Source organism: Herpailurus yagouaroundi, unplaced genomic scaffold, assembly GCF_014898765.1.
Source record: "Herpailurus yagouaroundi ecotype Mexico unplaced genomic scaffold, PumYag 189, whole genome shotgun sequence".
Classification (NCBI taxonomy): domain Eukaryota; kingdom Metazoa; phylum Chordata; class Mammalia; order Carnivora; family Felidae; genus Herpailurus; species Herpailurus yagouaroundi.
Genome location: NW_024412420.1, coordinates 14,511,859 through 14,536,405, shown reverse-complemented (window position 1 = coordinate 14,536,405; position 24,547 = coordinate 14,511,859). Strand labels below are relative to the sequence as shown.

The 24,547-nt window shown below is 43.8% G+C and overlaps 2 protein-coding genes across 11 annotated transcripts in view; both read right to left on the bottom strand.

The window, feature by feature from the left end:
* The window catches only part of CDC6 (cell division cycle 6), a 45,858-nt gene extending 36,098 nt beyond the window's left edge, over positions 1-9,760 (bottom strand). For 3 of the 6 annotated variants that reach the window (XR_005797548.1, XM_040497437.1, XM_040497441.1), the window contains exons 1-2: positions 4,635-4,961; positions 946-1,133 (exon numbers count right to left, since the gene is read on the bottom strand). Coding sequence is in view for 5 of the 6 variants with exons in the window: in XM_040497437.1 (XP_040353371.1) it covers positions 946-1,120 (175 nt within the window). In the remaining variant the exon portion in view is untranslated. Of the gene's footprint in view, positions 1-945; positions 1,134-1,887; positions 1,984-2,005; positions 4,607-4,634; positions 4,962-9,653 lie in introns of those variants that run through there. The other 3 variants (XM_040497439.1, XM_040497438.1, XM_040497440.1) reach the window with 3 other exon arrangements.
* WIPF2 (WAS/WASL interacting protein family member 2) overlaps positions 5,057-24,547 on the bottom strand; it is a 49,426-nt gene continuing 29,935 nt past the window's right edge. For all 5 annotated transcript variants that reach the window (XM_040497448.1, XM_040497447.1, XM_040497450.1 and 2 more), the window contains 6 exons: positions 22,030-22,162; positions 21,194-21,310; positions 20,205-20,861; positions 11,593-11,802; positions 10,121-10,222; positions 5,057-9,874 (listed from right to left, as the gene is read on the bottom strand). In XM_040497448.1, the coding sequence (XP_040353382.1) occupies positions 9,834-9,874; positions 10,121-10,222; positions 11,593-11,802; positions 20,205-20,861; positions 21,194-21,310; positions 22,030-22,162 (1,260 nt within the window). In that variant the 3' untranslated portion in view covers positions 5,057-9,833. The remainder of the gene's footprint in view (positions 9,875-10,120; positions 10,223-11,592; positions 11,803-20,204; positions 20,862-21,193; positions 21,311-22,029; positions 22,163-24,547) is intronic.

Below are 24,547 nucleotides of genomic sequence, written 5' to 3'. Positions count from 1 at the left end.
GCCACCAGATGGCACACTGAATCTTACTACTATTTGGCAGAAAGCAAACGCGTTTAGTGGGATGAAATTTTTAACATTGCTCTAAAACAAGGTTTGTCAGTCTTGGCACCATTGAGATCTTGGACCAAATAATTCTTGTAGGGAGCTATCCTGTGCATTGTAGAATGTTCAGCAGCATCCCTGGCCTTTATCCACTATGCCACTCCCTCAATTGTGACAACCAAAAATGTCTTTAGATACTGCCATATCACCCTTCATTTAAAAACAAAAAAACAAAAAAAGATCTAAAACAAGACAGGATTACCAACTACTGTTCTAAAACAATCTTCTATTATTTTGCTTCTATTAATTTCACCATTAATGAATGAGGTGAAAGCTTCAAAATACTATATAAATAACTGCAAGGTCATTTAAAACACTGACGACTAAGTTCAAAATTAAGGAACTGAATACCAGAACTGTTAAGCAGTTCAGAAAGTGACCTCAACACGGAGCTTAACTCTGAAGTTCAGTAAATGAATTTAGCAACTATTTTGAAAATAACCAAAGTGAACAGAGTGGTCTTTTTTTTTTTTTAATTAGTTTAAGAACACAGTGGTCTTAAATGAACTTAGGAAGCTGTTTCAAAGGACTAGGCATCTTATTATTGAGGAAAGAGAGGTCAAGAGCTACCAGTCACAGGGCGCCTGGGTGGCTCCATCAGTTGAACACCCGACTCTTGATTTGGGCTCAGATCATGATCCCAGGGTGGTGGGAATCAAACCCCGAGTGGGGCTCTGTGCTGAGCGTGGTGCCTGCTTAAGATTCTCTCTCTCCCTCTGCCCCTTCCCCCCACTCATGCTTTCTCTCTCTCTCTCTCTCTCTCTCTCTCTCTCTCTCTCTCTCAAACTAAACAAACAAAGAGCTACCAGGCAAAAAGTTGTACTTCTATAATGGATAGCTTACCAAGACGTTTTCTGGGGCTGAGAGGCAGAATTTTTACACAAGAATGGCGTGAGGCCTGGACATTGGTCAGTTCTAGTTTGGTGTCACCAGAAGTTTTAGCTTTGTCCAATGTCCGAGACAGCTTCTTTTTTGGAAAACTGATTGTAGCCTGTGACTGGGATCGGGTTTGAGGCATGATGGCAACACGGCTGGGTACAAAAAAAGGGAACAGGGCAATCTGTCAATATGTAAAAAATGAAGGAAAAGTAGCTAACATGGAATTTATAACGATGAGCAACATTTCATAATTATGTGATAACAATATTTTAGCATTCAGTTCTACTTCACATCCAAATCTGAGCAATAATAACAAACACTTGCTGTTTACCTACTATGTGTAAGACGCTGTTATAAGCATTTTATTTTCACTTTAAGGAATCTCTACACCCAGCGTGGAGCTCCGACTCATGACCCCTGAGATCACAAGTCGCATGCTCTACGGACAGAGCCAGCTCGGGGCCCCTTAGGCACTGACTCATTTAAGTTTTACACACTAGAGGTCGGCACTCTTACTATTCTTATTTTACAGAGGAGAAAACTCAGAGGCACAAAAGCCCAAAGTCATAGCAGGCCAGGCATTCTGGCTCCAGAGCCCAAATTCTTAACCACTTGAGTGATGCAATAAAAAGTTTATCTTAACTGACTTCTACAGGACTTCTAATTCCCTCACTCCGGGCACGGGGTGTGTCTTTATCACCAGGTTGGCCCAGCACCCTGACATATATACGGTCTTCCCTCCACCCTGCATTCAGTCCTCACGCCACACCTTCTCAACCCCACTCCGAAACATCTCCCTCCTTCGACATTCAGCCCCTTTATTCCACGCACGACTGCCAAGCTACTCCCTTCTCTTACTCCGACCCCAGACCTCCGACGATCTGAGCTCTTCTCCCCTCACTTCACCTCGAGCCTCAGGGGGAAGCAGCGGCCCTCGCCGTAGCCGCTCTCCCAACTCCGCTGCCTCCTGGGCCCTAGGCCTCCCCGAGCAATCCTCTCCTCTCCACCTCACAAAGCTGAGTACCTCAGTGTTGGCTCTTTCTCACGTCTCTCGCACAATGCTTCTGAGATTCTTCAGGGCAAGTTCCGGAATAAACTACACACCAGCTGCAGTAAAGCCCAGCCGCACTCGCGCCAAATCTGCAAAGCCGCAGCTTTACCGCCTCCCGCCAAAGCCCGACCAGGCTTCTGATTGGCTGTCGCTAGAGCGCCGCGCGCCTTGGCCCACGCCCCCTCCTTCACTTCCAATCCAGTCGGAAGGACCACAACCAATAAGAGAGCCCCAGGTCTCAGAGCCACTGCCAGGCCACGCCCATCGAGCAAGGAGGGATTCTACATCCGGGGCCTCCGCGGAAAGACGCAAGGTTGCGGAGGGAGCGATTCTGGGTAAGGCAAACGAGCCGGCCGCAAAGGGCAGCGGGAAGTGTAGTCTTAGCTGCAACGCGACTCTGTTTCCATGCTCATTTTTCCGTGGGTGTAGAGATGTGGTTGCCCCTTCTCACTGGCGCGCGTACCCATTCTCATTATCCTAGTGGTATGCATTTTCAGAGACCTACTACCTGTCATGACAGGGGAAGGGGGGGGGGGGGGCAGTTCTGTGTGCCAGGCGTGATACTAGGCGCTTTACTTACCTAATGTTCAACCTGCAAGTCACAAAGCGAATGTGCAGAGGGTTAGAGGTCACAGCATCTTGGTGGCGATGAAGAGCTATGAAGAGCTTAGGACCCAGATTTCCTGACACCCAAACCGAGGTTTTTTTTGTAAAGCTCTACACATACATAAATAAATACACTACACTCCAATCGCAGTATCTCCTTGATTTGTGTTTCAAAGATAAGAAATAGGGCCAGGCCTTTGCTTTCGTTAAAAATAACATCCTGTGCACCTTCTTATCAATTCCATTAATCCACACCTTGTGGGGAGCTGAGAGAATTATGGACACTTAATTTTAAAACCTTATTTTATGGCTAAACACTGGGGTTTCAGGGCCAGAGAAGACCCCTATAGAAGAAGAGGCAAGCTGAGCTTTTAATGAAAAATATAAATTAAAGGAGTAATTTACAGGCCGGCTTCCAAAGCTAATAACCTCAGGTTCCCTTGAAGGCCAAAACCCAATTCTAGGTGATGGCAGGCATTTATCTTTCATTCTTTAGTTTCAAATGAAATAGAGCAATGAAGCTGAGAAATAGGAACCAATGGTATTACAATCATCAGTTAATTATAATTAGTTCATACAGGAGATAAAGCACAAATACTGAGTGTTGTAAGTGTATGCCAGGCACTGAGCCCACCTATTATCACCTTACTCTCACAAACATCGCATTAAATTGGTGTTATTTTCATTTTGCAAATGAGGAAACTGAAATAGAGGGCTTGGGTAAATTTGCCCAAAGTCACACAACCAGTAAGTGGAAAAACTGGCATTTGAACTCAGGAAGTCTGACAGGAGATCAAATTCTTGACCACTTAAATACAGGGGGAGGTATTAGATGCAGGTCCTAAGTAAGAAACCTTCTGTGTACTTCTAAATAGGAAGGGATGGCGGTGCCTAGTTGGCTCAGTCACAAGAGCTTATGACTCCATCTCTGGCCGTGAGTTCAAGCCCCACGTGGGGTGTAGAGATCACTTAAATAAAACTTCAAAAGTAAATAAATAGGAAGAGATGGTGAAGGAGCACATTTTGGGAAGGCTCTCTAGGAGCTGGAAACCCTAAGTGAAGAGACTAACTGACGTGAATGGAAAAAGTGTTACCGTAGAATGGAGGCTTTTTGACTTGATGGTATTTCTGATCTCTTAATAGAGCGATAGAACCCAGGAAGCAACATTTACTGTTCATGTATTTTGATAACCTGGCCACCTAAGAACTGTCCTTAATAACCTGAAATGGAAACATGTGTCCAGCCAGCTTTAAGGGGTAGTGGCAAACAACCTCCCTCAGTTACAGTGGGCTAGAGGGAGCCCAGGAAGCAATGAGTACTTAACATATACATCTTGCAGGCTATAAAAACACCCACCAAGAAGAAAAACAATGGTCCAAAATAAGCCTACAAGATTAAATGACCACCGTGAGCAGGCAGAGAATCACAGAATGTCTGGATTGAAAGGTCCCTAAAAGGTTACCTACATGAAGCTCTCCCTTTCCGATACTACAGGAACATGCTGCACATGCCACCAGTTTCTTGCTTCTGTGCCTCTGTCCTTGCGGTTTCCTCTGTGTGGAATGCCACACACCATCCTCCCTCCCTGGCTGTCATAAAGCCTTTTAATAACCTACATAGGTTTCTCCTGGCAGCTGTCCTGAAGTGTCCTCCTAGACTCTGAGCTCCCTGGAGGCAAAGACCGTGTCCTATTCATCTTCATATTGTAGGTCCCTGGCAGAGTAAAGTATACAATACAGGCCTGCTGAAAGAACGGAAAGGACATTCCTGCCAACTGGATATCCACCTTTTTCATGAACACTTTTTGTGGCTGGATAGCATAGAGTCCTTTAAATTTCACACCCCATAACCTAGGAGTGGAAAATTAATTCAATTTTGTGTAAAAATGATCCAGACTGGGCTCCAGTGCTGTCATGATGTCAGACGTGAAGCATTTCCCTGTAGTTCTCCTCTGGGGTGGTTAGGGTCCTGAGGTTGACATTTTCCTTCTCTTACCTCTGTCTGCAGAGTAACAGAAGTCAGAGGCAGGCAGCATCCTTGCAGCTGTGGCTGGGCGGGGCCAGGAAATACTTAAACAGGCACATTCACAGTAAGCAGCTGTGTCTCAGTAATAATGACAGTTGACACACTGGAGTCCTTATCACCTGCTTAACTGATAACACAGTAGCATGAGGGAAGGAATCAAATCACACTGGAAGGACCCATCCAGTGCATAACATCCTTGTGTGTGCACCCATGCGTGCGCACACACACGCACGCACACACACACACACACACACACACACACACACACACAGACTAGCAATACCATCTCAAACAGGACAGAGAAAACCTTACAGGGTTAGGAAGTGAAGCTGAGGGTCATTCACACAAAATCTATTTGAGGGCTATTTAAAGTCACAGGAGGAACAATTAAATCAATAAATAGGTAGTTTATTAATCATATTAATAACAATGATGGGTCAAATAATCAGGGATTCAGCCAATCTGTTAAGTATGGATGAAAATGAAAGGAGGCCTTTCCCCCCTCCCTCTCACATGTTTTCATATCTAAAATTATGTGAAAGTGATTCATACACACACCCATAATGAATCAGTATGGGAAATAATTTCAAGACCTTTCCTAGTGATGAAAAGTGCAAGGTAAGCTCATTAACTCTTGGTGGTGATTATGTCAGCTGACCACAGTAAGCAGAGAATGTCTGGTTCAGTTTTTACACCCCAAGTCAAAGTTCAAGAAAGCCAGCTAAGATTTCAATGCAAAAAGCAGGAAAGGGAAAAAAAAAAAAAACAATGAAAATAGACACGCATAGTCTGTCTGCTCTGCCCCCACCTTTTCTTCCATACCTCAGTCTGAGACTGCCATGCAACACAGGTAGAAAGAAGCTTAAGAGATAGAAGGAGAGGACAAGGCCAGAGCATCTCCTGGGTCCCCTGAAATCAGGTAGGTGGCAAACATTGATGACCAAATCTATCAGAATCACCCAGGTGAGCATGGCTAATGAACTGTGGTATTCAAAACAGCAGGAGGGGAGGAGGGAAAACCCCTCCAGCTACCAGATGCTTCCGCCCAAGTCAGTGCATCTACCTTCTCAGAGGTCCTAGTCAAACCACTACACTCACTGGAGGCAACGGATTTTCTCCCCTCTCTATGCCACCACTTGAGGCGGCGTTCCAGACAAGAGTACACAGTTTTCAGGTTTTTGTTTTTGTTTTTAAGCAAGGTTTAATTAAACTGCACGGCATCCAGAAGAAAGAAATGTACCAAAGAATCCAACCTGAGACCAGACTATACATTGTGGGGAGGGAGGGGGCAAAATCACTGCTAATTGGGTGAGGGAGCACTGTAATTGGAGTAGAACTCCAAAATAAGTCATACAATAAATTATTTTTTAAAAAGAAAATAAACTGACCCACACGCAAAGATGGACAGACACACACACTCACGCACGCCACACGTCACTCTAGTCTTTTATTCAGTGTTGACTATGACTTTCACACTGGTCCCCGTGGGAAAGGACAAAGGTTAGACATGAGAAAAGAAGGCTTGGCCCCTCTGCCATCAGTGGAATGAGATTTAAGACAATTAGAGGAAACCCACTAAACTGTTAGAAACAAGAGTAGAAAGAAGGAAACAGCAGTTATCAAGGAAGATTTTAATTGCTTCAAAGGGAGAGAGGAAGAAAGCAGAGAACTCTAACACAAGTAAAGGCACAATGACCGTGGAGTTGAATGGAACCAAATCCTTCCTTCAGTTAAAGTTATCCTTCTTTTTGTATGTATCTTGAAGGTGGCTGTAATTTTGTTACATTTTGCTTTTAAGAGATGAGTCTTGAAGGCAGACTTGTAATGCCTTCCATTCCCTAAATCAGGGTGTCTTACAGAAAGCCACCTTGACCACATGGCCAGGGACTGAGATTCAGTAGGGAAAGAAAGGCTACAACTGGAATGTGAAGAATTGGATTTGCAGTTGATCGTAGGTTGGGTTTCCAGAAGGACAGACAGCTCAGTGTAGTGCCATCAAAGGGCCTCAGATGCCCTGTACTCCACCCCCAGAGCTTTGCGGAAGGGAAGGACCCTGGAGTCACATTTCTCCCCCACTCCCATAAGCACTCAGCCTACAGATTATTTCAAGTGATCAGGAGAATTAAAACACACCCCAACCCTGAGTTGCTCTGTAGCAAGTCTATTTACAATTTTTTCTCACCTCTCCCTGGAGGTAAATCTGGGCTTCAAGTTGGGAAGCTGTCGGGGGAGGGAAGCCCCCAGTGCAATGGCCAGCGGCTAGTCTCCTTGCGTTTGCCAGTTAGGAATGCTGGGATGCATTTCTGGAGACAGCAGCCTCACATCCATCAGGTGGGGTAGCCCTAAACCCACACTCTGGGAGCCCAGGCTGTGAGGATGATAGGGTTCTGCAGCTGGAGGAAATCCCCACAACAGAAAAAAACCATACCTGGAATATCAAAGTGATTCGATCCAGGTCTGGTGACCAAAAAAGAGGGAAGAGGGGCATCTAGCTCATTTAAAAACCTGGAAGCCACTGCTCTGCTTCCCAGAAAGGGTGGAAAGAAACAATTAAGTTTTTCCCACTAGAGAAAAACATCATAAAACCAAACCCGCACAAGGGCTTTTAACACAGATTCCTGATGCTTAGTTAGGCAATGTCTCTTCCTTCTGGGAGGGAATAAGGGGGTTAATGGGACTGGGCAATAGTCTCAACATGAGACCACCCAATCTTCCACTGAAGAGACAAAATTCCCACAAGCAGATAAAAAGAGCAGTTTAAAAGGTGAGAAGTTTTAGTGCTCTTGCAGCCAGCCCACCTTAAATCTATTTTACAAGCTTTTTACAACATATAAAATAGATCAATAACTATGAGGATCACATTCCCATTCTTCAATAGTAAATATACATGACAATAAATCTGTTATTAACAGAGGGACCAAATAACATATAAGGCAAAAGACATTTAAATAGGTACTGTGCCATCAACATGCTCTCAAGAAGAAAATCCCTCTGATTAGATCTAGGCCCAGGCCTTTTTTCATGAGGCCAAGAAAATGGGAATACAATCAATACCCATGTGACACAGCCCAAATGCTGGGGAATATGAGGGACAGCAGGTCACAGAGGAGGAAGATTATCAGCCCCAATGAAAAGCTGGGGTTTGGCTTTTACTTGTGATACTCATTTTGATGCTCTATGTTTGAGTAAAGGAGGAAAAAAAAAGATATACTTTGATAACATTGTACAAAAGGCATCAACTCCCATTTCAAAAACAAATGGGAAGACTTCACAGTCCAAGTTCAGTAACTGGTCAACATCTCCCTGGAACTCTGCTGCAGAATTAACTCTTGTAACTCTTTTTCCCTCCACTAGTGCCCTGTCTCAGCTATCCTGGCTTCAGGATGCTAGGGATATACTGCTGGGAGGTAACTGCTAACAGATTTGAAAATAAAAATAAAGAGAATGATTAGAAAAGTTTGGTGACAGACCTCACCATGGTTTGTCCCAAGGGCCAATGTAGTCCAGGGGATGACAAAGGATAGCAGACCCCATACAAATAACCCAAGTTGAGAGCTCTCCCATCTAGCACTGGGAAGACTTGGGTTTCACTGGGCACCAGGCACAGATCCTTAGTCTGTGATCTAACAGATTAGAGAGGTCCCTAAGGCAGTTTAAGCCTGTTGATGTATCTGGTGATAATTTTTAATTGACTCTCCCCATCCATTTCAAGGAATAGCCCTGGCTCTCCTGCTCTAACTCCAAGCTTTGAGCAGTCTCTGCACTTGGCAAGAGCTGTAGCAAACCAAACCAACCCATGTGTAGAACCCAGGAGCCCCATCCTGCTGCTGGAGAATGGTGAAGTCCCTGTTGCACCATCCAAGCTCAGTTCCTACCTAGACTGGGACCCATTTCCTCTGTGCCCTTTAACTAGGACTGGAAGACAAAGAAACATATTGCTGACTGCCAAGGAAGATCAATTGGACTGAAGCACACCTCACCAAAGTCTTTGTGCTTCTTGGCACAGAGGAATCTTTGACTATCCCCATAAGCTTCCTCACCCTTCTCTATTTGGTTGTATAACCCCTTCAGTCTTGGGAAAGCAAGTGTGGTGGAGAAAGGAACAGAAAGAACATACTCAGCCAGATGGGCTGTGAACTTTGGAATAAGTTGGCCTTAAAGTCCTTCGAAGTCCACAGAGCTGATCCCTTCCATGAGGTGCTTCACCCTTCCCTTGTCATCCTGGAGCACCCATGAGGGGCTGAAGTTTCTGAGCAGGACTAAAAGGGCCAGGTGTCAAGGCCAAGGCCTTATCTTCCCATCTCCCATTGCAGGTTTTGGAGTATGTGAATCTGTAAAAAATGGGACTTTTCTCTTGAGGGAGTGGGCAGTGCAGAGAGGAAAAACATCCCTCAGCCTCAGCACCCTGAGGAAATGGGCAGGGATTCCCAGAGGATGCAAATGGCTCCTGGTCCCTTTGCTGCACAGAAACTGACTAGCTCTAAAAGGATCCCCAGTTTATTTCACCCTCTCTTCTTATTAGATGTTTAGTTCAACTGATTAGTATTTAGTATTTGTAATATCCAACTTCTCCCTGGGGTGGTGGCATGGGGTGGGGTGAAAACAAAACCAAAATACCCCTAAAAAGAAAGCAGAACCGTTTCTTTGCCCTTTTTTCAAACATGACCTTTAAAACAGATCACTTCTCTGCAAATTCCTTTCCTGTTTCACTAAAAATGCCCACCCCCCAGAAGTCCTGGCCATGCCAGCCTCCTGAATGATGAAATAGAATATACTCGCCAAGCTTCCCCCACTGTGGGTAGGAGAAGGTAGGAGTACCATTCTCCACCCTGCTCCAACAATGAGTTCATTCATCACAACAAGGCACCTTTCCCCAAAAGGAAAGCAGGAGACATGGAAGCTTTTTCCTCATCTGGCTAGCAGGGCTTGCAAGAGGAGGGATGGATGCAGGGTTTGAGACCCTCCTGTCAATATAAAGAGTCCAATCACCAAGTCTAGAGACGAGATGCATAGATGGAGGTGAGTGGGGAGGACGCTTGGTGTCTAGAGGTGGGTTGCACTGGAGAAACACGTCAGGAGCTCTCATGCAGGTTTCAGGGGAATGGAAGGGACCATCTGAGCACAGGAGAGGGTCCATCCTTATCCTGAGGAACAGGACCAAGCCAGGCTTCACCTGAGAATGGGTGGCAGAGGTGGGGCTCCACGGGCAGCTGAAAAATATAAAAACGAAAACCACATACAGAAGGTCAACCACCAGACCCTGAATAACCCAAACATTCCTGAAATAAGAAACAGGCTCTTTAAGCTAACCTTTAAAATTTAGGGATTGGTTTTGTTGTTATCTTTGTTTTCTTAAGAAAACACTGATGAGGAGAAGCAAATTTTAACCTAAGAAAAACACACCAATTCTACATTCAACGGAATTATGGAAAAACTTTCATGGCTGCTCTTCTCACCTCGGTTTGTTTTGCTGGGATATATTCTTTGAAAGTGTTTATATTCTTCTGGAGCAGGGAAGTCTTCTACTGGATGGAAAGAATACTTTGACTCAAAATCATCTGGGAAAAGAACAAAAAATTAATTCCTATCACTCTTTCATGTGCTCCCACATACTCTGTACCACTTCTGACCCTCCCCTTGCTAATTTCCCATGCATTCTGATGGACGATGAGGGGCCCGCCTGGCCCACTAAACCAAGGTTCTGGAGGCCAGCAAGAGCATCTTTCTAGGCACCTCATATGCAGAGGCTGTGCTTAAAGGCTCTTTTCTAATGAAAAGAATCTTTCTAATGAAAGGCTCTTTCTAATAAAAAGGAATCAATCTTTGAATTGGTTCTTCAAATCTTTCCACCAAAAACGACACACTTAACATGAAAGAAGCCCAGCTGTTTGCATGGGAAGAGAAAGAAATACAGTTCTGTTTCAGTCATCTTAGAGACTGTCACCATGGGAAACCAACTGAACTGAATCTACAGATTGGTAGACATTAACCTAAAACGGGAATTTTTGTCACGAGCTAGTGAGAGATCTGACCAGATAATTCCCCTCTGGTCCAAACTACCCTCATTTAAATTCTACGACACAGTTGGGAGAGCCCTCTCACGGCCCCCACTCCCACTTTCCATGGCCCTTCTACAAGGCGGCTCAAATTTTCTATGGGCGTGACTCACATTCCAAAAACCCTGGTCCACCTATTAGGAACAGACTAGAGTGGGAGCGGTAAGAGTTAACCATTAAAGAATGTAGAGTGTTAGGGTCGAATGGGGCTGTATAGATCTTTCCAGGGGTCCTCAACAGAGGGTCTGAGAAAACCCTATGGACAACCTTTGCTTGGGGCTCCATTCTAAACCTAATGAATTAGAACCTCTTAAGTGGGGCCTAAGACTCATTTATAACCTTGAAAAGTTAAATATGATACACTCCTGATCTCAACTCCCTCATTTCATAGATGAGGGAAGCGGGGCCCAGAGAAATGAAATGGCTTCCTCAAAGTAACACAGCTAGGCAGTGGCTTTGTATTATTAGATTAATGTGGTGTACAGTGGTGTGTTTTGTTTGTTTTCTAAAGGTCCAGAAAGGCCCTCTCCTTCCTAGGAAGATACATAATTCCTGCCTGAATAATCCTGAAGAAGATAAAGTCTCTGACCTAAAAGTTAATCACAAATGATCCTTGGGGAGCAAGAGAGTGGCTTTGGAGTTATTAACACAACACCTACTGATTTTACTTCAATCTCTTCCAAAGCAATCATGCCTAGAATTTGCAAAAGGAAAGGCATGTCAATTTGCAAAGGCCCAGAAATCCGAGAGGAAGTTAGGAGAAGAACTGCTGTCAACAAAGGGTACCCAGTGACCATTCCCATTCTAGAGTGGCCACTGGAATTAGTGACATCACCACAGGAACTGTGAGACTAAAACAGCTTGCTACTCACCCAAGAAAGATCGGACAGTGGTAATAGAATCTCTGTGGCCATTCCTCAGGGGTGGTGGAGGAGGAGGGGGTGGTCCAGCTGGTGTCCTTGAGGGAGGAGGTGGGGGCTTTCCTCGGCTCAGGGGTTCTGACCCATGCATTCGGTATGGTGGTGGGGGAGGGGGAGCATCCCTGGCACCATTTCGGATCATGGGTGGTGGGGGTAGAGGAGCTGCAATGAAAATCCAAAGCAGTTAGACTGCGATGCAGAGATGGTGAGGAGTGGGGGGCGGGTTAAGAGACACACACTAAATGTCTTAGTGCCTTCCCAAAGAGCCAGGCTCTGTGAGCACCCGGGCAGCATATCAAGTATCATACTCACCCTCCTGTCACCCCTATTTAACAGCAGCAACATTCTATCAGATCCCAAAGTTCAGAATGAATGTGTGACTTTTTTAATTTTCTGTGACAAGTCAGCCAAGAACTCTGCCTATTCGTGTTCTTTTCCCTGCCTTTCCACGCCTTCCTCCACATTTCTAATTCAAAGATTTCTCGTATTTAGCCTGTTTTATTGCAAAAAGTTTCCCAAATGTCCTCCTTGCTTCTCATCTCTTATCATGCCAATCCATTCTGCATACCAACTCACTAATGTCCCCAAATACTTGCTCAAACTTTTCCAAGGACTTTGCATTTCCTGTATCATGAAGTTTCAAATCCTTAGCTTCAACCCCAGCTGAGTCTCATCCCATCATCTTCCTTTCTTACACAGTAACTTAGCACAGCAGTCAGCCTGATCTCACCATCTCCTCTTCCTTGCTTGATTCCTAAGGCTGGGTTGGGTGCCCCTCTTCCACACTCACACTGTTGCCTCTGTACCTCTCTACTACACTACTATATTGTATTATAGTTGTTCATTTTATGTGCCTCTTCCCCAGGACACTAAGTCAGAGCAGTTGTCCATTCATCTGAGTTCCCAAGCTCAGCCAAATGTACAGCACACAGTTAGGTAGGCAATCAACATTTGCTGACTAAACCAAACTACAAACGCTTTGCTCTTGTGACTGGCCCAAAAGACTCGGAAATACCATCCCTCTTCCCTTACTGACAAACCCTACCTCTCTTTAAGGTTCAACTCAAGCCCTATCTTCTACAGGCTTTCCCAAAGCAATGCACTCTATTCTAATCCCCTCTTCTTTGTTCTCCCACAGCATTTATAGGCTCTGTCATTTATTCTAACACTTAGTAGTACATACTAAAATGAGTGATTCTCAAAATATGTTTAGTATGTTCATCTGCAGAAGTTACATATCTCCAATGATAATCTAATTGCTCAAAAAATTGGGAATGCCTCTTTGGGAATTGCCTCCAAACCCAGTTTCTAATCAGACACATCCATAAATATTTTATGATGTTCATATCTCATTTCTGAGGTCGTACCACTACCAATAAAAATATTCGTACTTACGTCTTTTCAAAAATCAAATTCACTATTAAAAGACAAAAATGTGCCACTAAGTAGAACATAAAAAACACGTCTGAAGACATGTCAACATCACTGGAATAGGTTCTAAGGTGTTTATGTTATATTATTCTATTCTTTTCATTAACTAGCAAAAATAGTAGCTACCATTTATTTCATTTCCATTATATTCCAGGCACTGTCCTGAGCACTTTATATGCATTAAATCTTTAAAAACTCTTCAGTCTCTCCTGCAAATTATGTGGTATTATCCCCATTTCACAAATGAGGAAACTGGGACACAGCCTGTTTGTCTGAGGCCATAGATCTAACAGACTCAGCACACATCTGCTCTTTCCACTGTGCCCACTCTGCTTTTCATAACTACCACCAAGTACTATGTATTTTATCTCCCCCCAAAATTTGTAACCCACTGAGATGGAAGTGTGTCTTTTGGCACCAATGCCATATCCAATAAATAGCTGTTACCTAAATAATACATGGAGAGACAACTCAGCTTAACACTAGCTTAGTGAGAAAGAGTGTATCTTTTTTTTTTTTTTTTAAGTAAACTCTATGCCCAATGTGGGGCTTGAACTCATGACACTTGGAGTCACATGCTCTATTGAGTGAGCCAGCTAGGTACCCCAAGAGTGTATCTTCAATTTACTCCTTCTAAATTACTGTCAGAATTTCTGTAGAGTGACCACAGCTAAGCATAAAACAGTAATGGGATGATATATGTAGACAAAGGGTCCAGCACTGTAGGCCCAGTAAATGTTGGTTTGCAATTCTCCTAAAATACACTCTGAATGTCTCCCTCTTTTCAAGGTTTAAGTATGACAGGGGCTATTAGAGGCGATAATAAAAGAGAAATCTCCTTAATAGCACCTAGCAGCAGATCTCTGAACCTTATTTGCATTTCAAATCTGCCCAAACCAAAGCCCTTTCAGGTCACCCTCAAAATATTTCTCTAAAACCCAGATTTCTCAGGGCCCTAAGAGTCTGTTTCTACTCTAGGGCAGTGCCAGGAAGTGTAAGACAGGCAATATTAGCCAGGCTCAAAAGGACACCAGCTAGACAATGGGCAGGTGGCAGTGATTATAGCCAACCCAGACTGGCCAAATAGAGCAGGACCAAGAGCAGCCTGCTTGCTCCTTTGGCACTCTCCCTGAGGGACCAGGCATCCCAACCAGGTTCTGCCATCTCCAATAAGTTTCTGGGCCCTTTGTCACATCCAATTTTAAGACTGTTTCAAGTGACAGAGCTGGGACCCAAGGACCCTAAGAAAGAAGTAGTTTGTAAAAGAAACCTGCGGTGGGAGATCACCCTTTTGTAGAACAAGATAAACCTAATTTTGAGGGAAGGGTAGTATTGATTCTTAAAAGAAAAAAAAAATCCCTTAAAACTAGTATTTTACTCTGCAAAGAAAAAATTCAGAAACTCTACGGACCAACACATGGCAATTTTTGATCCTTGAGCACTCTGGGAAGACAAAAGACTCCATGCTTTTTTAAATGTAAATAATTCATATAGAAACAAAACTACATTATCATATAATACTGTCATAATATGATTGAGTAACAGAGATATATCCATGAACTACCTGGAAATCCTTGCGGAAAACCACTAACAGTTATCAGCATACTACTGTTTACAAAGCACTTTCATACATACTTTTATTTACAACCACCTCTGAAGGTACTGTGAACACAAGAGGAAACAAACCCAGAGAATCAGAGAGATCTGCCCAATGTCACACAACAAAGAGAGCCAATACTGACATGATCTCTGATTAAGATACCTCAATTTTTTCTCAGTATTATCACTCTAAGAACTGTTGCTCTGGTTACTGACATGCAGAAGAATGAAACTGGACCACTTTCTTTCACCACACACAAAAATAAATTCAAAATGGATGAAAGACCTAAATGTGAGACAGGAAACCATCAAAATCCTAGAGAAGAACATAGGCAGCAACCTCTTTGACCTTGGCTGGAGCAACTTTTTCCTAGACAAGTTGCCGGGGGCAAGGTAAACAAAAGCAAAAATGAACTACTGGGACCTCATCAAGATAAAAAGCTTCTGCAGAGAGAAGGAACAATAAACAAAACTAAAAGGCAGCCTATGGAATGGGAGAAGATATTTACAAATGACATATCTGATAAAGGGTTATTATCCAAAATAGTGTTGAAAAATAAACTATCCAAAATAAGTGTTGAACTTAAACTCAACACGCAAAAAACAATCCAGTTAAGATACAGGCAGAAGACATGAATACACATTTTTCCAAAGAAGACATTCAGATGGCTAACAGTCACATGAAAAGATAGTCAACATCACTCATCATCAGGGAAATACGAATCAAAAACACAATGATACTACCTCACACCTGTCAGAATAGCTAAAATTAACACCAAAGGAAACAACATATGTTGGCGAGGATGCAGAGAAAGGGGAACCCTCTTAACACTGTTGGTGGCAGTGCAAACTGGTGTAGCCACTCTGAAAAAAAGTGTGGAGTTTCCCAAAAAGTTAAAAATTGAATTACCCTATAAAAATCACACTACTAGGTATTTACCCAAGGAATACAAATTCAAAGAGGGATACATGCACCCAATGTTTACAGCAGCATTATTCACTATAGCCAAGATATGGAAGCAGCCCAAGTGTCCATCAACTGATGAATGGAGAAGATGTGTGTACACACACACACACACAGACACACACACACAGACACACACACACACAGACGCGCACATGCACACAGGAATATTACTCAGCCATCAAAAGGAATGAAATCTTGACATTTGCAACAATGTGGCTGGAGCTAGAGTGTATTATGTTAAACCAAGTAAGTCATTCAGAGAAAGACAAATAACATATGATTTCACTCATGTGTGGAATTTAGGAAACAACACAGATGAACATATGGGAAGGGGGGGGGAAGAGGGAAACAAAACATAACAGACTTTTTAAATTATTCTTTTTTATTAAAAACTTTTTTAAATGTTTTCTTTATTTTTGAGAGAGAGAGACAGAGCATGAGCTGGGGAAGACACAGAGAGAAGAAGACACAGAATCCGAAGCAGGCTCCAGGCTCTGACTGTCCACACACAGCCCAATTGCAGGGCTCAAACCCACAAACTGTAAGATGATCATGACCTGCGCTGAATTTGGATGCTTAACCAACTGAGCCACCCAGGCACCCTCCTAACGGACTCTTAATGATAGAGAACACACTGAGGGTTGATAGAGGAAGGTGGGTGGGGGATGGGCTAAATGGGTGTTAAGCACTTGATGTTATATGTCAGTGACCAATCACTAAATTCTACTCCTGAAGCCAGTATTACACTATTAATTAACTTGAATTTATTTAATTTATTTATGGGGGGGCGCAAGTGAGCAAGGAGCAGAGAGAAGGGGGAGGGAGGGGGGGAGAGGGAGAGGGAGAGAGGGAGAGAGGGAGAGAGGGAGAGAGAGAGAGAAGTGGGGCTCACCTGAAGTGGGGCTCGAGCTCACCTGGAGCAGGGCTGGAACTTACAAACTGCAAGATCATGACCTGAGCCAACTGAACCACCTAGACACCCCTATTTATTTTTTATAGGAAAGTTTTTTTTTTAATGTTTGTTTACTTTTGAGAGAGAGGAGAGAGAGTGCAAGAGTGAGCGGTGGAGGGGCAGAGAAAGGGAAACAGAATCCGAAGCAGGCTCCAGGCTCTGAGCTGTCAGCACAGAGCCCAATGCAGGGCTCAAACCCATGAACCACGGGACCATGACCTGAGCAGAAGTTGGATACTTAACTAACTGAGCCACCCAAGCACCTCCCCCAATTTATTTTTTAGATGTTTATTTATTTGCTCCACATCAGGCTCTGCTCTGACAGTGGGGAGCCTGCTTCGGATTCTCTCTCTCTCTCTCTCTCTCTGCCCCTCTCCCACTCATGTTCCCTCCCTCTCTCTCAAAATAAACAAATAAATTAAAATTTGAAAGGGGGAAAAAAAAAAAAAAAGGAAAGCTTGCTGAGGCCTCCACCAGGCCTCAAAGTTGGTGATAGCTAAGTGACAGAAGAACAAGGCTCATAACTTCACATTCTTCTAAAGAAACCCCAAAGAAAGAACTGAGAAGTGGGAAGCAAGAAGTACACAGACATTTAAAACTATTCAGTTCAGGGCGCATGGCTGCCTCACATCAGTAGAGCATGTGACTCTTGATCTCGGGGTAGTGAGTTCACGCCCCACTTTAGGCGTACAGCCTAGTTAAAATAAATTAAATTGAATCAAATTGAGAAATAAATTAAAATTACTCAGTTCAACCCACAGAAATTACATTTTTTCCCCACTTCTATTTCTGGATGGAGTTAGGTAGATATGGGCTCTACTTAAAGAGTTTTTTTTTAAGTCCCTAAGTTAAAAAGACTTTTTTTAAACCTAAATTTTATAGAATCAAAGGCCACCTTAGGAATAGGATTCTTATGGCTAAAACCAAGGAGACATGGAATCAGGAACATACCAGGTACTATATGACAGCTTAGGCTGGACTGCCAGCTCCTAGAGTACAAATCTCTATGTACCTCACCAACCAGCAGCACAGGTTATACGGCCTCTGGATCACTTAATTTCTTCATCAATGATCTATATCAGCAAGGACTGATTGTTTAAAAGCTCAAAAGCCGGGGCAACTGGGTGGCTCAGTCAGCTGAGTGTCCAACTCTTGATTTTGGCTCAAGTCATACCAGGGTCGTGAGATCGAGCCCCAAGTTGGGCTCTATGATGGAAGTGGAGTCTGCTTCAGATTCTCTCTCTCCCTGCCCCGCTCCCTGGCTCATGCACTCTCTAAAAAAAATAATAATAAAATAAAAGCTCAAAAGCCATTTGTGGAGGGTGTGGCTCAAAGTCCAATGATACAAGAGGACATGGGAGCCAAAATTCCTGGGTCTAGGAAGGCACCAGAGAGCTTCATGATCTACCTCACTCTACTTTCAGTCATGCTATTTTGTAAAAAGATTACACAACCTCTTCTACCTTTTCGAGAGCTCCTTAGTCTCCTGCTCACCCAATTTAGGCCGAAAGTCCACTGTTACAATCAGTCCCTGACCTAAACCCTTAGCTTCCTTGACCCACTCTCCCTTAGTATCACACATGCCTAAAAAAGCTAACCCTGGTTAAATACCATGCTGCCCCACTCAGCACCTGCAAATGCACAGCTCGACACACACTGTGCTAATCTCACTTTGAGTGTATGGCTCCTAACCCTGAGTGGGCCTTTCATGTTGCTGATTATCCCAGCACACCCCTAGACAGCCACTCATGCCCTCTCTCTCCTTCCCCCCACCCCTTGTTCACAGCAGATATCCCTGCTTTCCATTTCGCCAATTAGAAACAAACCAGAAGAAACTCTGCGCATGTTCCTATCACTACACCCACCTACCCACTTGCTTCTATGCCTATGCATTCTACCTTCCCTCTGGTTACCATGGAAGAACGGTGTTCTTATCTAAGGCCAATCTCCTATCTATGGATCAGATTCCATTCCTTTTAGCCTTCTTGAGGACATTACTCAAGCAATTTCCCCTGCTTCTACTGCACCATGGGGAGGAGGGGTCCGAACCTTCACTCTCACATCCTCCTCCAGCAACCATTCCATTTATCTGCACCCCACTCCCCTTGAAGCAAACTGAGATTTCTACATTGCTAACTCCAATTCCTTTCCTCCTATTCCAGATTTCCCAAACACATCCCAGTTAGACTTTTACCCTCATCCTCCACCATTCCACTGAAACTACTCTAAAGGGTATCATGTTGTTTGCGGGACCCCCAATGACTCCAAGTTGCTAACACCAATGTCATTGTTTTCAGCCCCGGACACAGCTGATGACTCCATCCTGGCATCCTTCCAGCATTCTCTTGGGTTTCTTTCTTCCTCACTAGAGGCTCTTTCTCAGCTTCCTCTGCTCACTACTATATATCTCTGTGATATAGGAGGACCCCAGGCCTTAAGCCTCAACCTCTTCTCTACCTAGATCAGCTCCTCTGGTGAGCTCCCCCAGCACGTGGTTTTCAATATCATTCAAATTTCTCTAGCCCAGATCTCTCCCCTGAACTTCAAAGTCTGACAGACATCCAAGAGAAAATAATGAATTGGTGTTTGGCTAACAGGGATCTCAAACTTGACTTGTCCAGAAGTGAACACCTGTCTTCTTCCTCCAAACCTGCTGTGATCCTACCTATCTGCCCAGTCTATTTCAACAGCCTCGGAAGGAGTCTCCTTTGCCAACTTTGTCCTCAGGCAGTCTGTTTTCAACACAGGAGTTTGTCATCCTTTTCAAAGCAAAAGCAACAGGGCACCTGGGTAGTTCAGTGGGTTAAGCATCCTGACTCTTGATTTTAGCTCAGGTCATGTTGTCAGTTTGTGAGTTTGAGCCCCACATCAGGCTTTATGCTGACTGCACGGAGCCTCCTTGGGATTCTGTCTCCTTCTCTCTGTCCCTCCCTCGCTTTCTCTGTCTCTCTCAAAAATAAATAAACATTTTAAAAATTTAAAAATAATAATAAATAAAATCTGAAGCAATGCTTCTCCTTTGTTCCCATGGTTCCAGTGGCTCTGCATCTCTCCAAGTAAATCCCAGTCATGATAAAGCCTTGCAGTATTCTCTCGAGGAAATCTAGCTTCCTGATCTCCATGTCCTGCCGCTCTTCCCCTTACTCATTCTAGTCCTGTCAAGATGGCCTCCCTGATGTCCCCAGTCTCAGGGCCTTTGCATTTGCTGTTCTCAATGCTTGCAATAGCTGTTCTCCCAGAAACTGCTTAGCTTATTGTCTTCAGGTCTTTGCCAGACTGTCACTTCATACCCCACTCCTGCAATAAAAATATCACCACCACCCTCCACCCCATAGATCCTATTCCCCTCCTTCTCTGCTTTGTATTTCTCTTTTTTTTTTTTTTTTTTTTTTTTACTAATTTGCTTGACTGTCCAGAGAACAGGAATCTTCTGTCTTTTCTATCGATTGCTGTTTCCCTAACACAGTCCGACACATAAAAAGGAACTCAATAAACTTATTGAATAAGTGAATTCTTTTTCTCTTCAATTGCTGAAGGAGAGCTTTGGAGAAAAGGATGAGACAATTAACTCAATTCTCCATCTAATAGAAAAAAAAGGTGCTTCCAGGCACTTACCTGCTCCCCGACTGGGAGGGTCCCGGGCTGGGGGTGGTGGCCTATTACTCTGTAGCGAGGGAGAAGCTGAGGTGGGTGGAGGAGGCGCTAGGCCTCTGACAGGCCCCGGTGTCTTCCTATGCAAAGAATTGTGTCTCTGGGGCAGCTCAGGGGCTGACTCGTTAGTGGGACTGGAGGGTCCATTGGGGACCCCAGGAGGCTGGCGGTAAGGCGGAGGAGGAGGAGCCAGAGACTGGCCACTTGGTCCCGTTCTAATATTCACAGGGGAAGGAGGTGGTTTGACTGGGGGTGGAGCAGGAGGTCCCTCTCGACCAAGGTGCAGCCTTTGTCCAGGTGTGGGCGGCAAGGGTTTCTCTCTGTTGTAGGCTAGGGCTTTGTTGCTGTGCACAGGCAGAGGTGTAGGGGGAGCGTTGGCCCGCCGCCCCGGGGGTGGTGGAGGAGGGGCAGAGCTGCTGTGCTTCATGCCTGTACTGCTGGTGGTATTAGGCCTAGAGAGGTCCGGTAACGATGGTCTCTGCATCCGGGGCAGTTCTGGGAGTGAGGCTCGGCTGCTGTCTGTATCATCTTGAGGGCGCCCACTGGCTGTAGACACCGGTGGCCTTGGGGCAGCAGCTCGAGAACTGGGGACTTGTAGGGCTGGCTTACCAGCTAGGTTCTCTACAAATACAACATACATACATGTTGGTCAGTATATCCTTCACCCAGCCTCCTTAGTGTAACCTGCATGGTAGCAGGTAAATGCCTGTATAGTTCTGGGTTTTAATCTGGTTTCAGGTTCAGGGCCCACTAACAAATACTGCTGATACAAGATGAACACATTTTTATTTAATCCCTCAGCTTTGGCTTTATTCTACTCTGTAACCCCTCCCCTGCTCCCTTTTCTCCTTTCTCCCACCTCTACCACATGCCTTAACCCTAGATAGCCCACTTGGGACTAGTTAGAAATTAATGCACTTGGGAAATATCCTAATAAAGTACTGCTCAGATACCTGAACCATCCTTGGCTCCCACAGGTCGGAGCTTCGGCACTCCCCCTTGGAAGAAACCTCCCTTGGGCTGCAGGGCAACTGCTCCAGAGCCATAACCACCACTGCTTCCTTTGGGTTCTGGAAAGCATACCATTAGGGTTTTTACTTCACATGCTCCAAGCTGGTGACCAAGTCAATCCTGAGAAGAAACCCCTCCTCTATTTGGGCTTTAATTTGCAAACAAACCAATCTTGCTTTTGCCTTTGCATTTAAATTAAAAATAAAATTGCTAGGCCTCTCAGATCCACAGCTTCATGTGGAGATAAAATTCTACACTGTGATGAAAGAGAAAGAACAAAAGGAAAAAGAAGCCAAACTTCCCTTATTTAGGAAAGGCAGAGGGAAAACCAGGATAAAGACAGGCTCAGAGGAGTGTCTCTCCAAGTCCCAGATGGTAAGGGGGCCAATGACTCAGGGACCCAGGTGTGAGCAACTCTCCAGAGGCCTATCTGAATGGACACCTGTGACAATTACAGAAATCATCGTTGGCTTCAGCTTAGTGGTTTTTAGTAATACAGTGGTCTCCTCAGAGAACTGCCAAAGATATACCCTAACAAGCACTAGTTACAGTAGAAGAGAATCTTACCCCAGAGAACACTTCCCAAAGGTCAAAAAAGAAACTTCTAAGATATTCAAATGAACAGAGGCAAAGACGGCCAAAGAACATTCAAAGAAAACTCTCCTAAAGGACAAAACTCTCCCACTCAAGGCCCAACAATAAAAATGACAGGCCAGCCAAGTCTCCAGCTTGATCCTGGGACCCTGGTGGCTCACTAGGAAATGAAGCTTAGACTCACTCTCAAGGATGGGAGCACTCCGATCATTAACATTGGTCACCTTCTTCAGCTTGGTCCCTTTGCAGATATCCTGTAATAGGGCACCTCGACCCCGCTGCTCATCTCTACTCAGCTTGGGCGGCTCTGTGTTTGCCTGGAGGGAGAGGGGAAAATAGAACTAATCATCCTAAATAGTTCCCTTCACCACAGGTTGGGATAAATACCTTAAGCCAAACTGGATTTCATTAATGCCCTTCTAACCTAATCAGACCCTGCGCCAAATATCACTACCAATGCACGTTTTCATTCTTCGCTTTCATTCTTCTTAGTCCTTCCCCTGTTGTGCCTTCTGCAAAGGGTGTGGTCTCCTTCCTGTTAAGAAGCTTCTGAAAGGAGGCCTACACTAACACCAAGTACCTGTGTGCTGGGCTGGTATGTTAGATGCTTTATACGTATCAAGGCAAACAATGAGTCCCTACTATGCCTCAAGTTAAGCATGCTATTTCTGTTAGCTCATTTAAATCTTGAAATATTTTTATGAAGTATTATTATCATTACTCATTTGGAAAGTGAATAGTTGAATAGTTCCCTGAGGCCATACACTCAGTACATAGGAAAGCAAAGATCCAAACCCAGACACTGACTCTAAAATGCCCATCTTATCTCAACTAACAGACCTTACTGCTTCCCTATTACTTCATCTTCTAAACAATGTTATAAAATAGACCATATTATTCCTATTCCAAAAATGAGGAAGTGAAGGTGTAGAAAAGTTAATGTCACATGGTTAGTAAATGCAGAGCTGGTCTGATTGTGTAAAGCCCATGCCTTTCCCACTTTCCCTATGGTCTCTTCCAACAACATATTTCTTTTCTTTTTTGAATTTTTTTTTAATGTTTATTTATCTTTGAGAGAGAGAGAGACAGAGCATGAGTGGGGGAGGGGCAGAGAGCAAGGGGGAGACAGAATCCAAAGCAGGCTCCAGGCTCTGAGCTGTCAGCACAGAGCCTGATGCGGGGCTTGAACTCAAGAACCACGAGATCATGGTCTGAGCCAAAGTCAAGATGCTTAACCAACTGAGCCACTCAGGAGCCTCCTATATATTTATTTTTGAGTTCTTCACCTTCCACCTACCTCTTAAATGCCATTTCAGAGCCCTATCCTCAGCCTCCATCTAAACCTCCCCAAGCAAGCTCATCCAGTCCCATGGTTTCAATACCACTGATAAGCCCTAGTATCTCTAATGTTTCTATCTCGTCACCACTTCTGGCCCTGAGCTTCATACCCATGTGTGCCAATGTCTCCAGGACATCTCCAAATGAATATCCCACACATACCTAAAATGAAACACATCATACATACCATGTTCCTTACAAAATTTTTAAATGTATAGCTTTTAAAAATAACCACACAATGGAATTTTTTGGAAATCATTAAAAAAAAGGATTCTAAAATCCATCTGGAAGATTAAGCAGAGGGAAAAAAAACTAAGAAAATGGGACTTGTGCCACCAAAAGCTAGAATCGACTACAAGGGGAGCACAGGGACAGACAGCTAGATAAATGGAACAAAACAGAAAGTCCATAAACAAACCTAGATCTATGTAAGAAATAATAAAAGTGTATTTCAGCAGTGCAGAAAGCACTGATTATTAAATATAAGCTACTGATAATAACTGGTTAATTTGGGGAAAAAATCATAAAGTTAAACCCCTACCTCACGGCTTCTTCTCAAACAAATTCTAGCTGAGTTATAAAATGTAAATGTAGGGGTGCCTGGGTGGCTTAATCAGTTAAGCGTCCAACTTCGGCTCTGGTAATGATCTCAAGGTTTATGAGTTCGAGCCCAATGCTGGGCTCTGTGCTGACAGCTCAGAGCCTGGAACCTGCTTCAGATTCTGTGTCTCCCTCTTCTCTCTGCCCCTCCCCCACCTGCACTGTCTTTTTCTCAAAAATAAACATTAAAAAAATTTTTTTAATGTAAATGTAAAAAAAAAACCTCACAGAAGTACTATATGGAAAAACACATAAAGGGAAGAATATGACAACTAAAATAGGGAAAGACCGAAAGACTTTTATTTACTTAGGAATATAATAAGCAGATGATATACTGGAAGAAAAAATCATCTGTAACACATACAGATAATGTCCTAAATCTATAGAGCATTAACATAAAGAGGACTTATAAATCAACAGGATAATAAGCAAAGGATATGAACTACATAAAAGAAATCAGAGAACCAGCATATACGAAAAAAATTCAACCACAAAAAAAATTTTTCAGGCTAAAACACAGTATCATCATTTACCAATGAAACTGGTAAAAGGTAAAATTCTAACAGGAGACTGCTAGCTGCAGAAGGCAGCATCCACTGCTCACTGTTGTACAGTGCCTGACACACTGAGGGTGCTCAAAAAAATGTGAAGAACAAGTAACTGTCTTATGGTGGTCATAACGATTCAGGGAAACAGGTACTCTTGTATCACCTGGAGTAAGACAGATTAGTATGATCTTTCTAGAAAGTAGTTTATGTATCAAA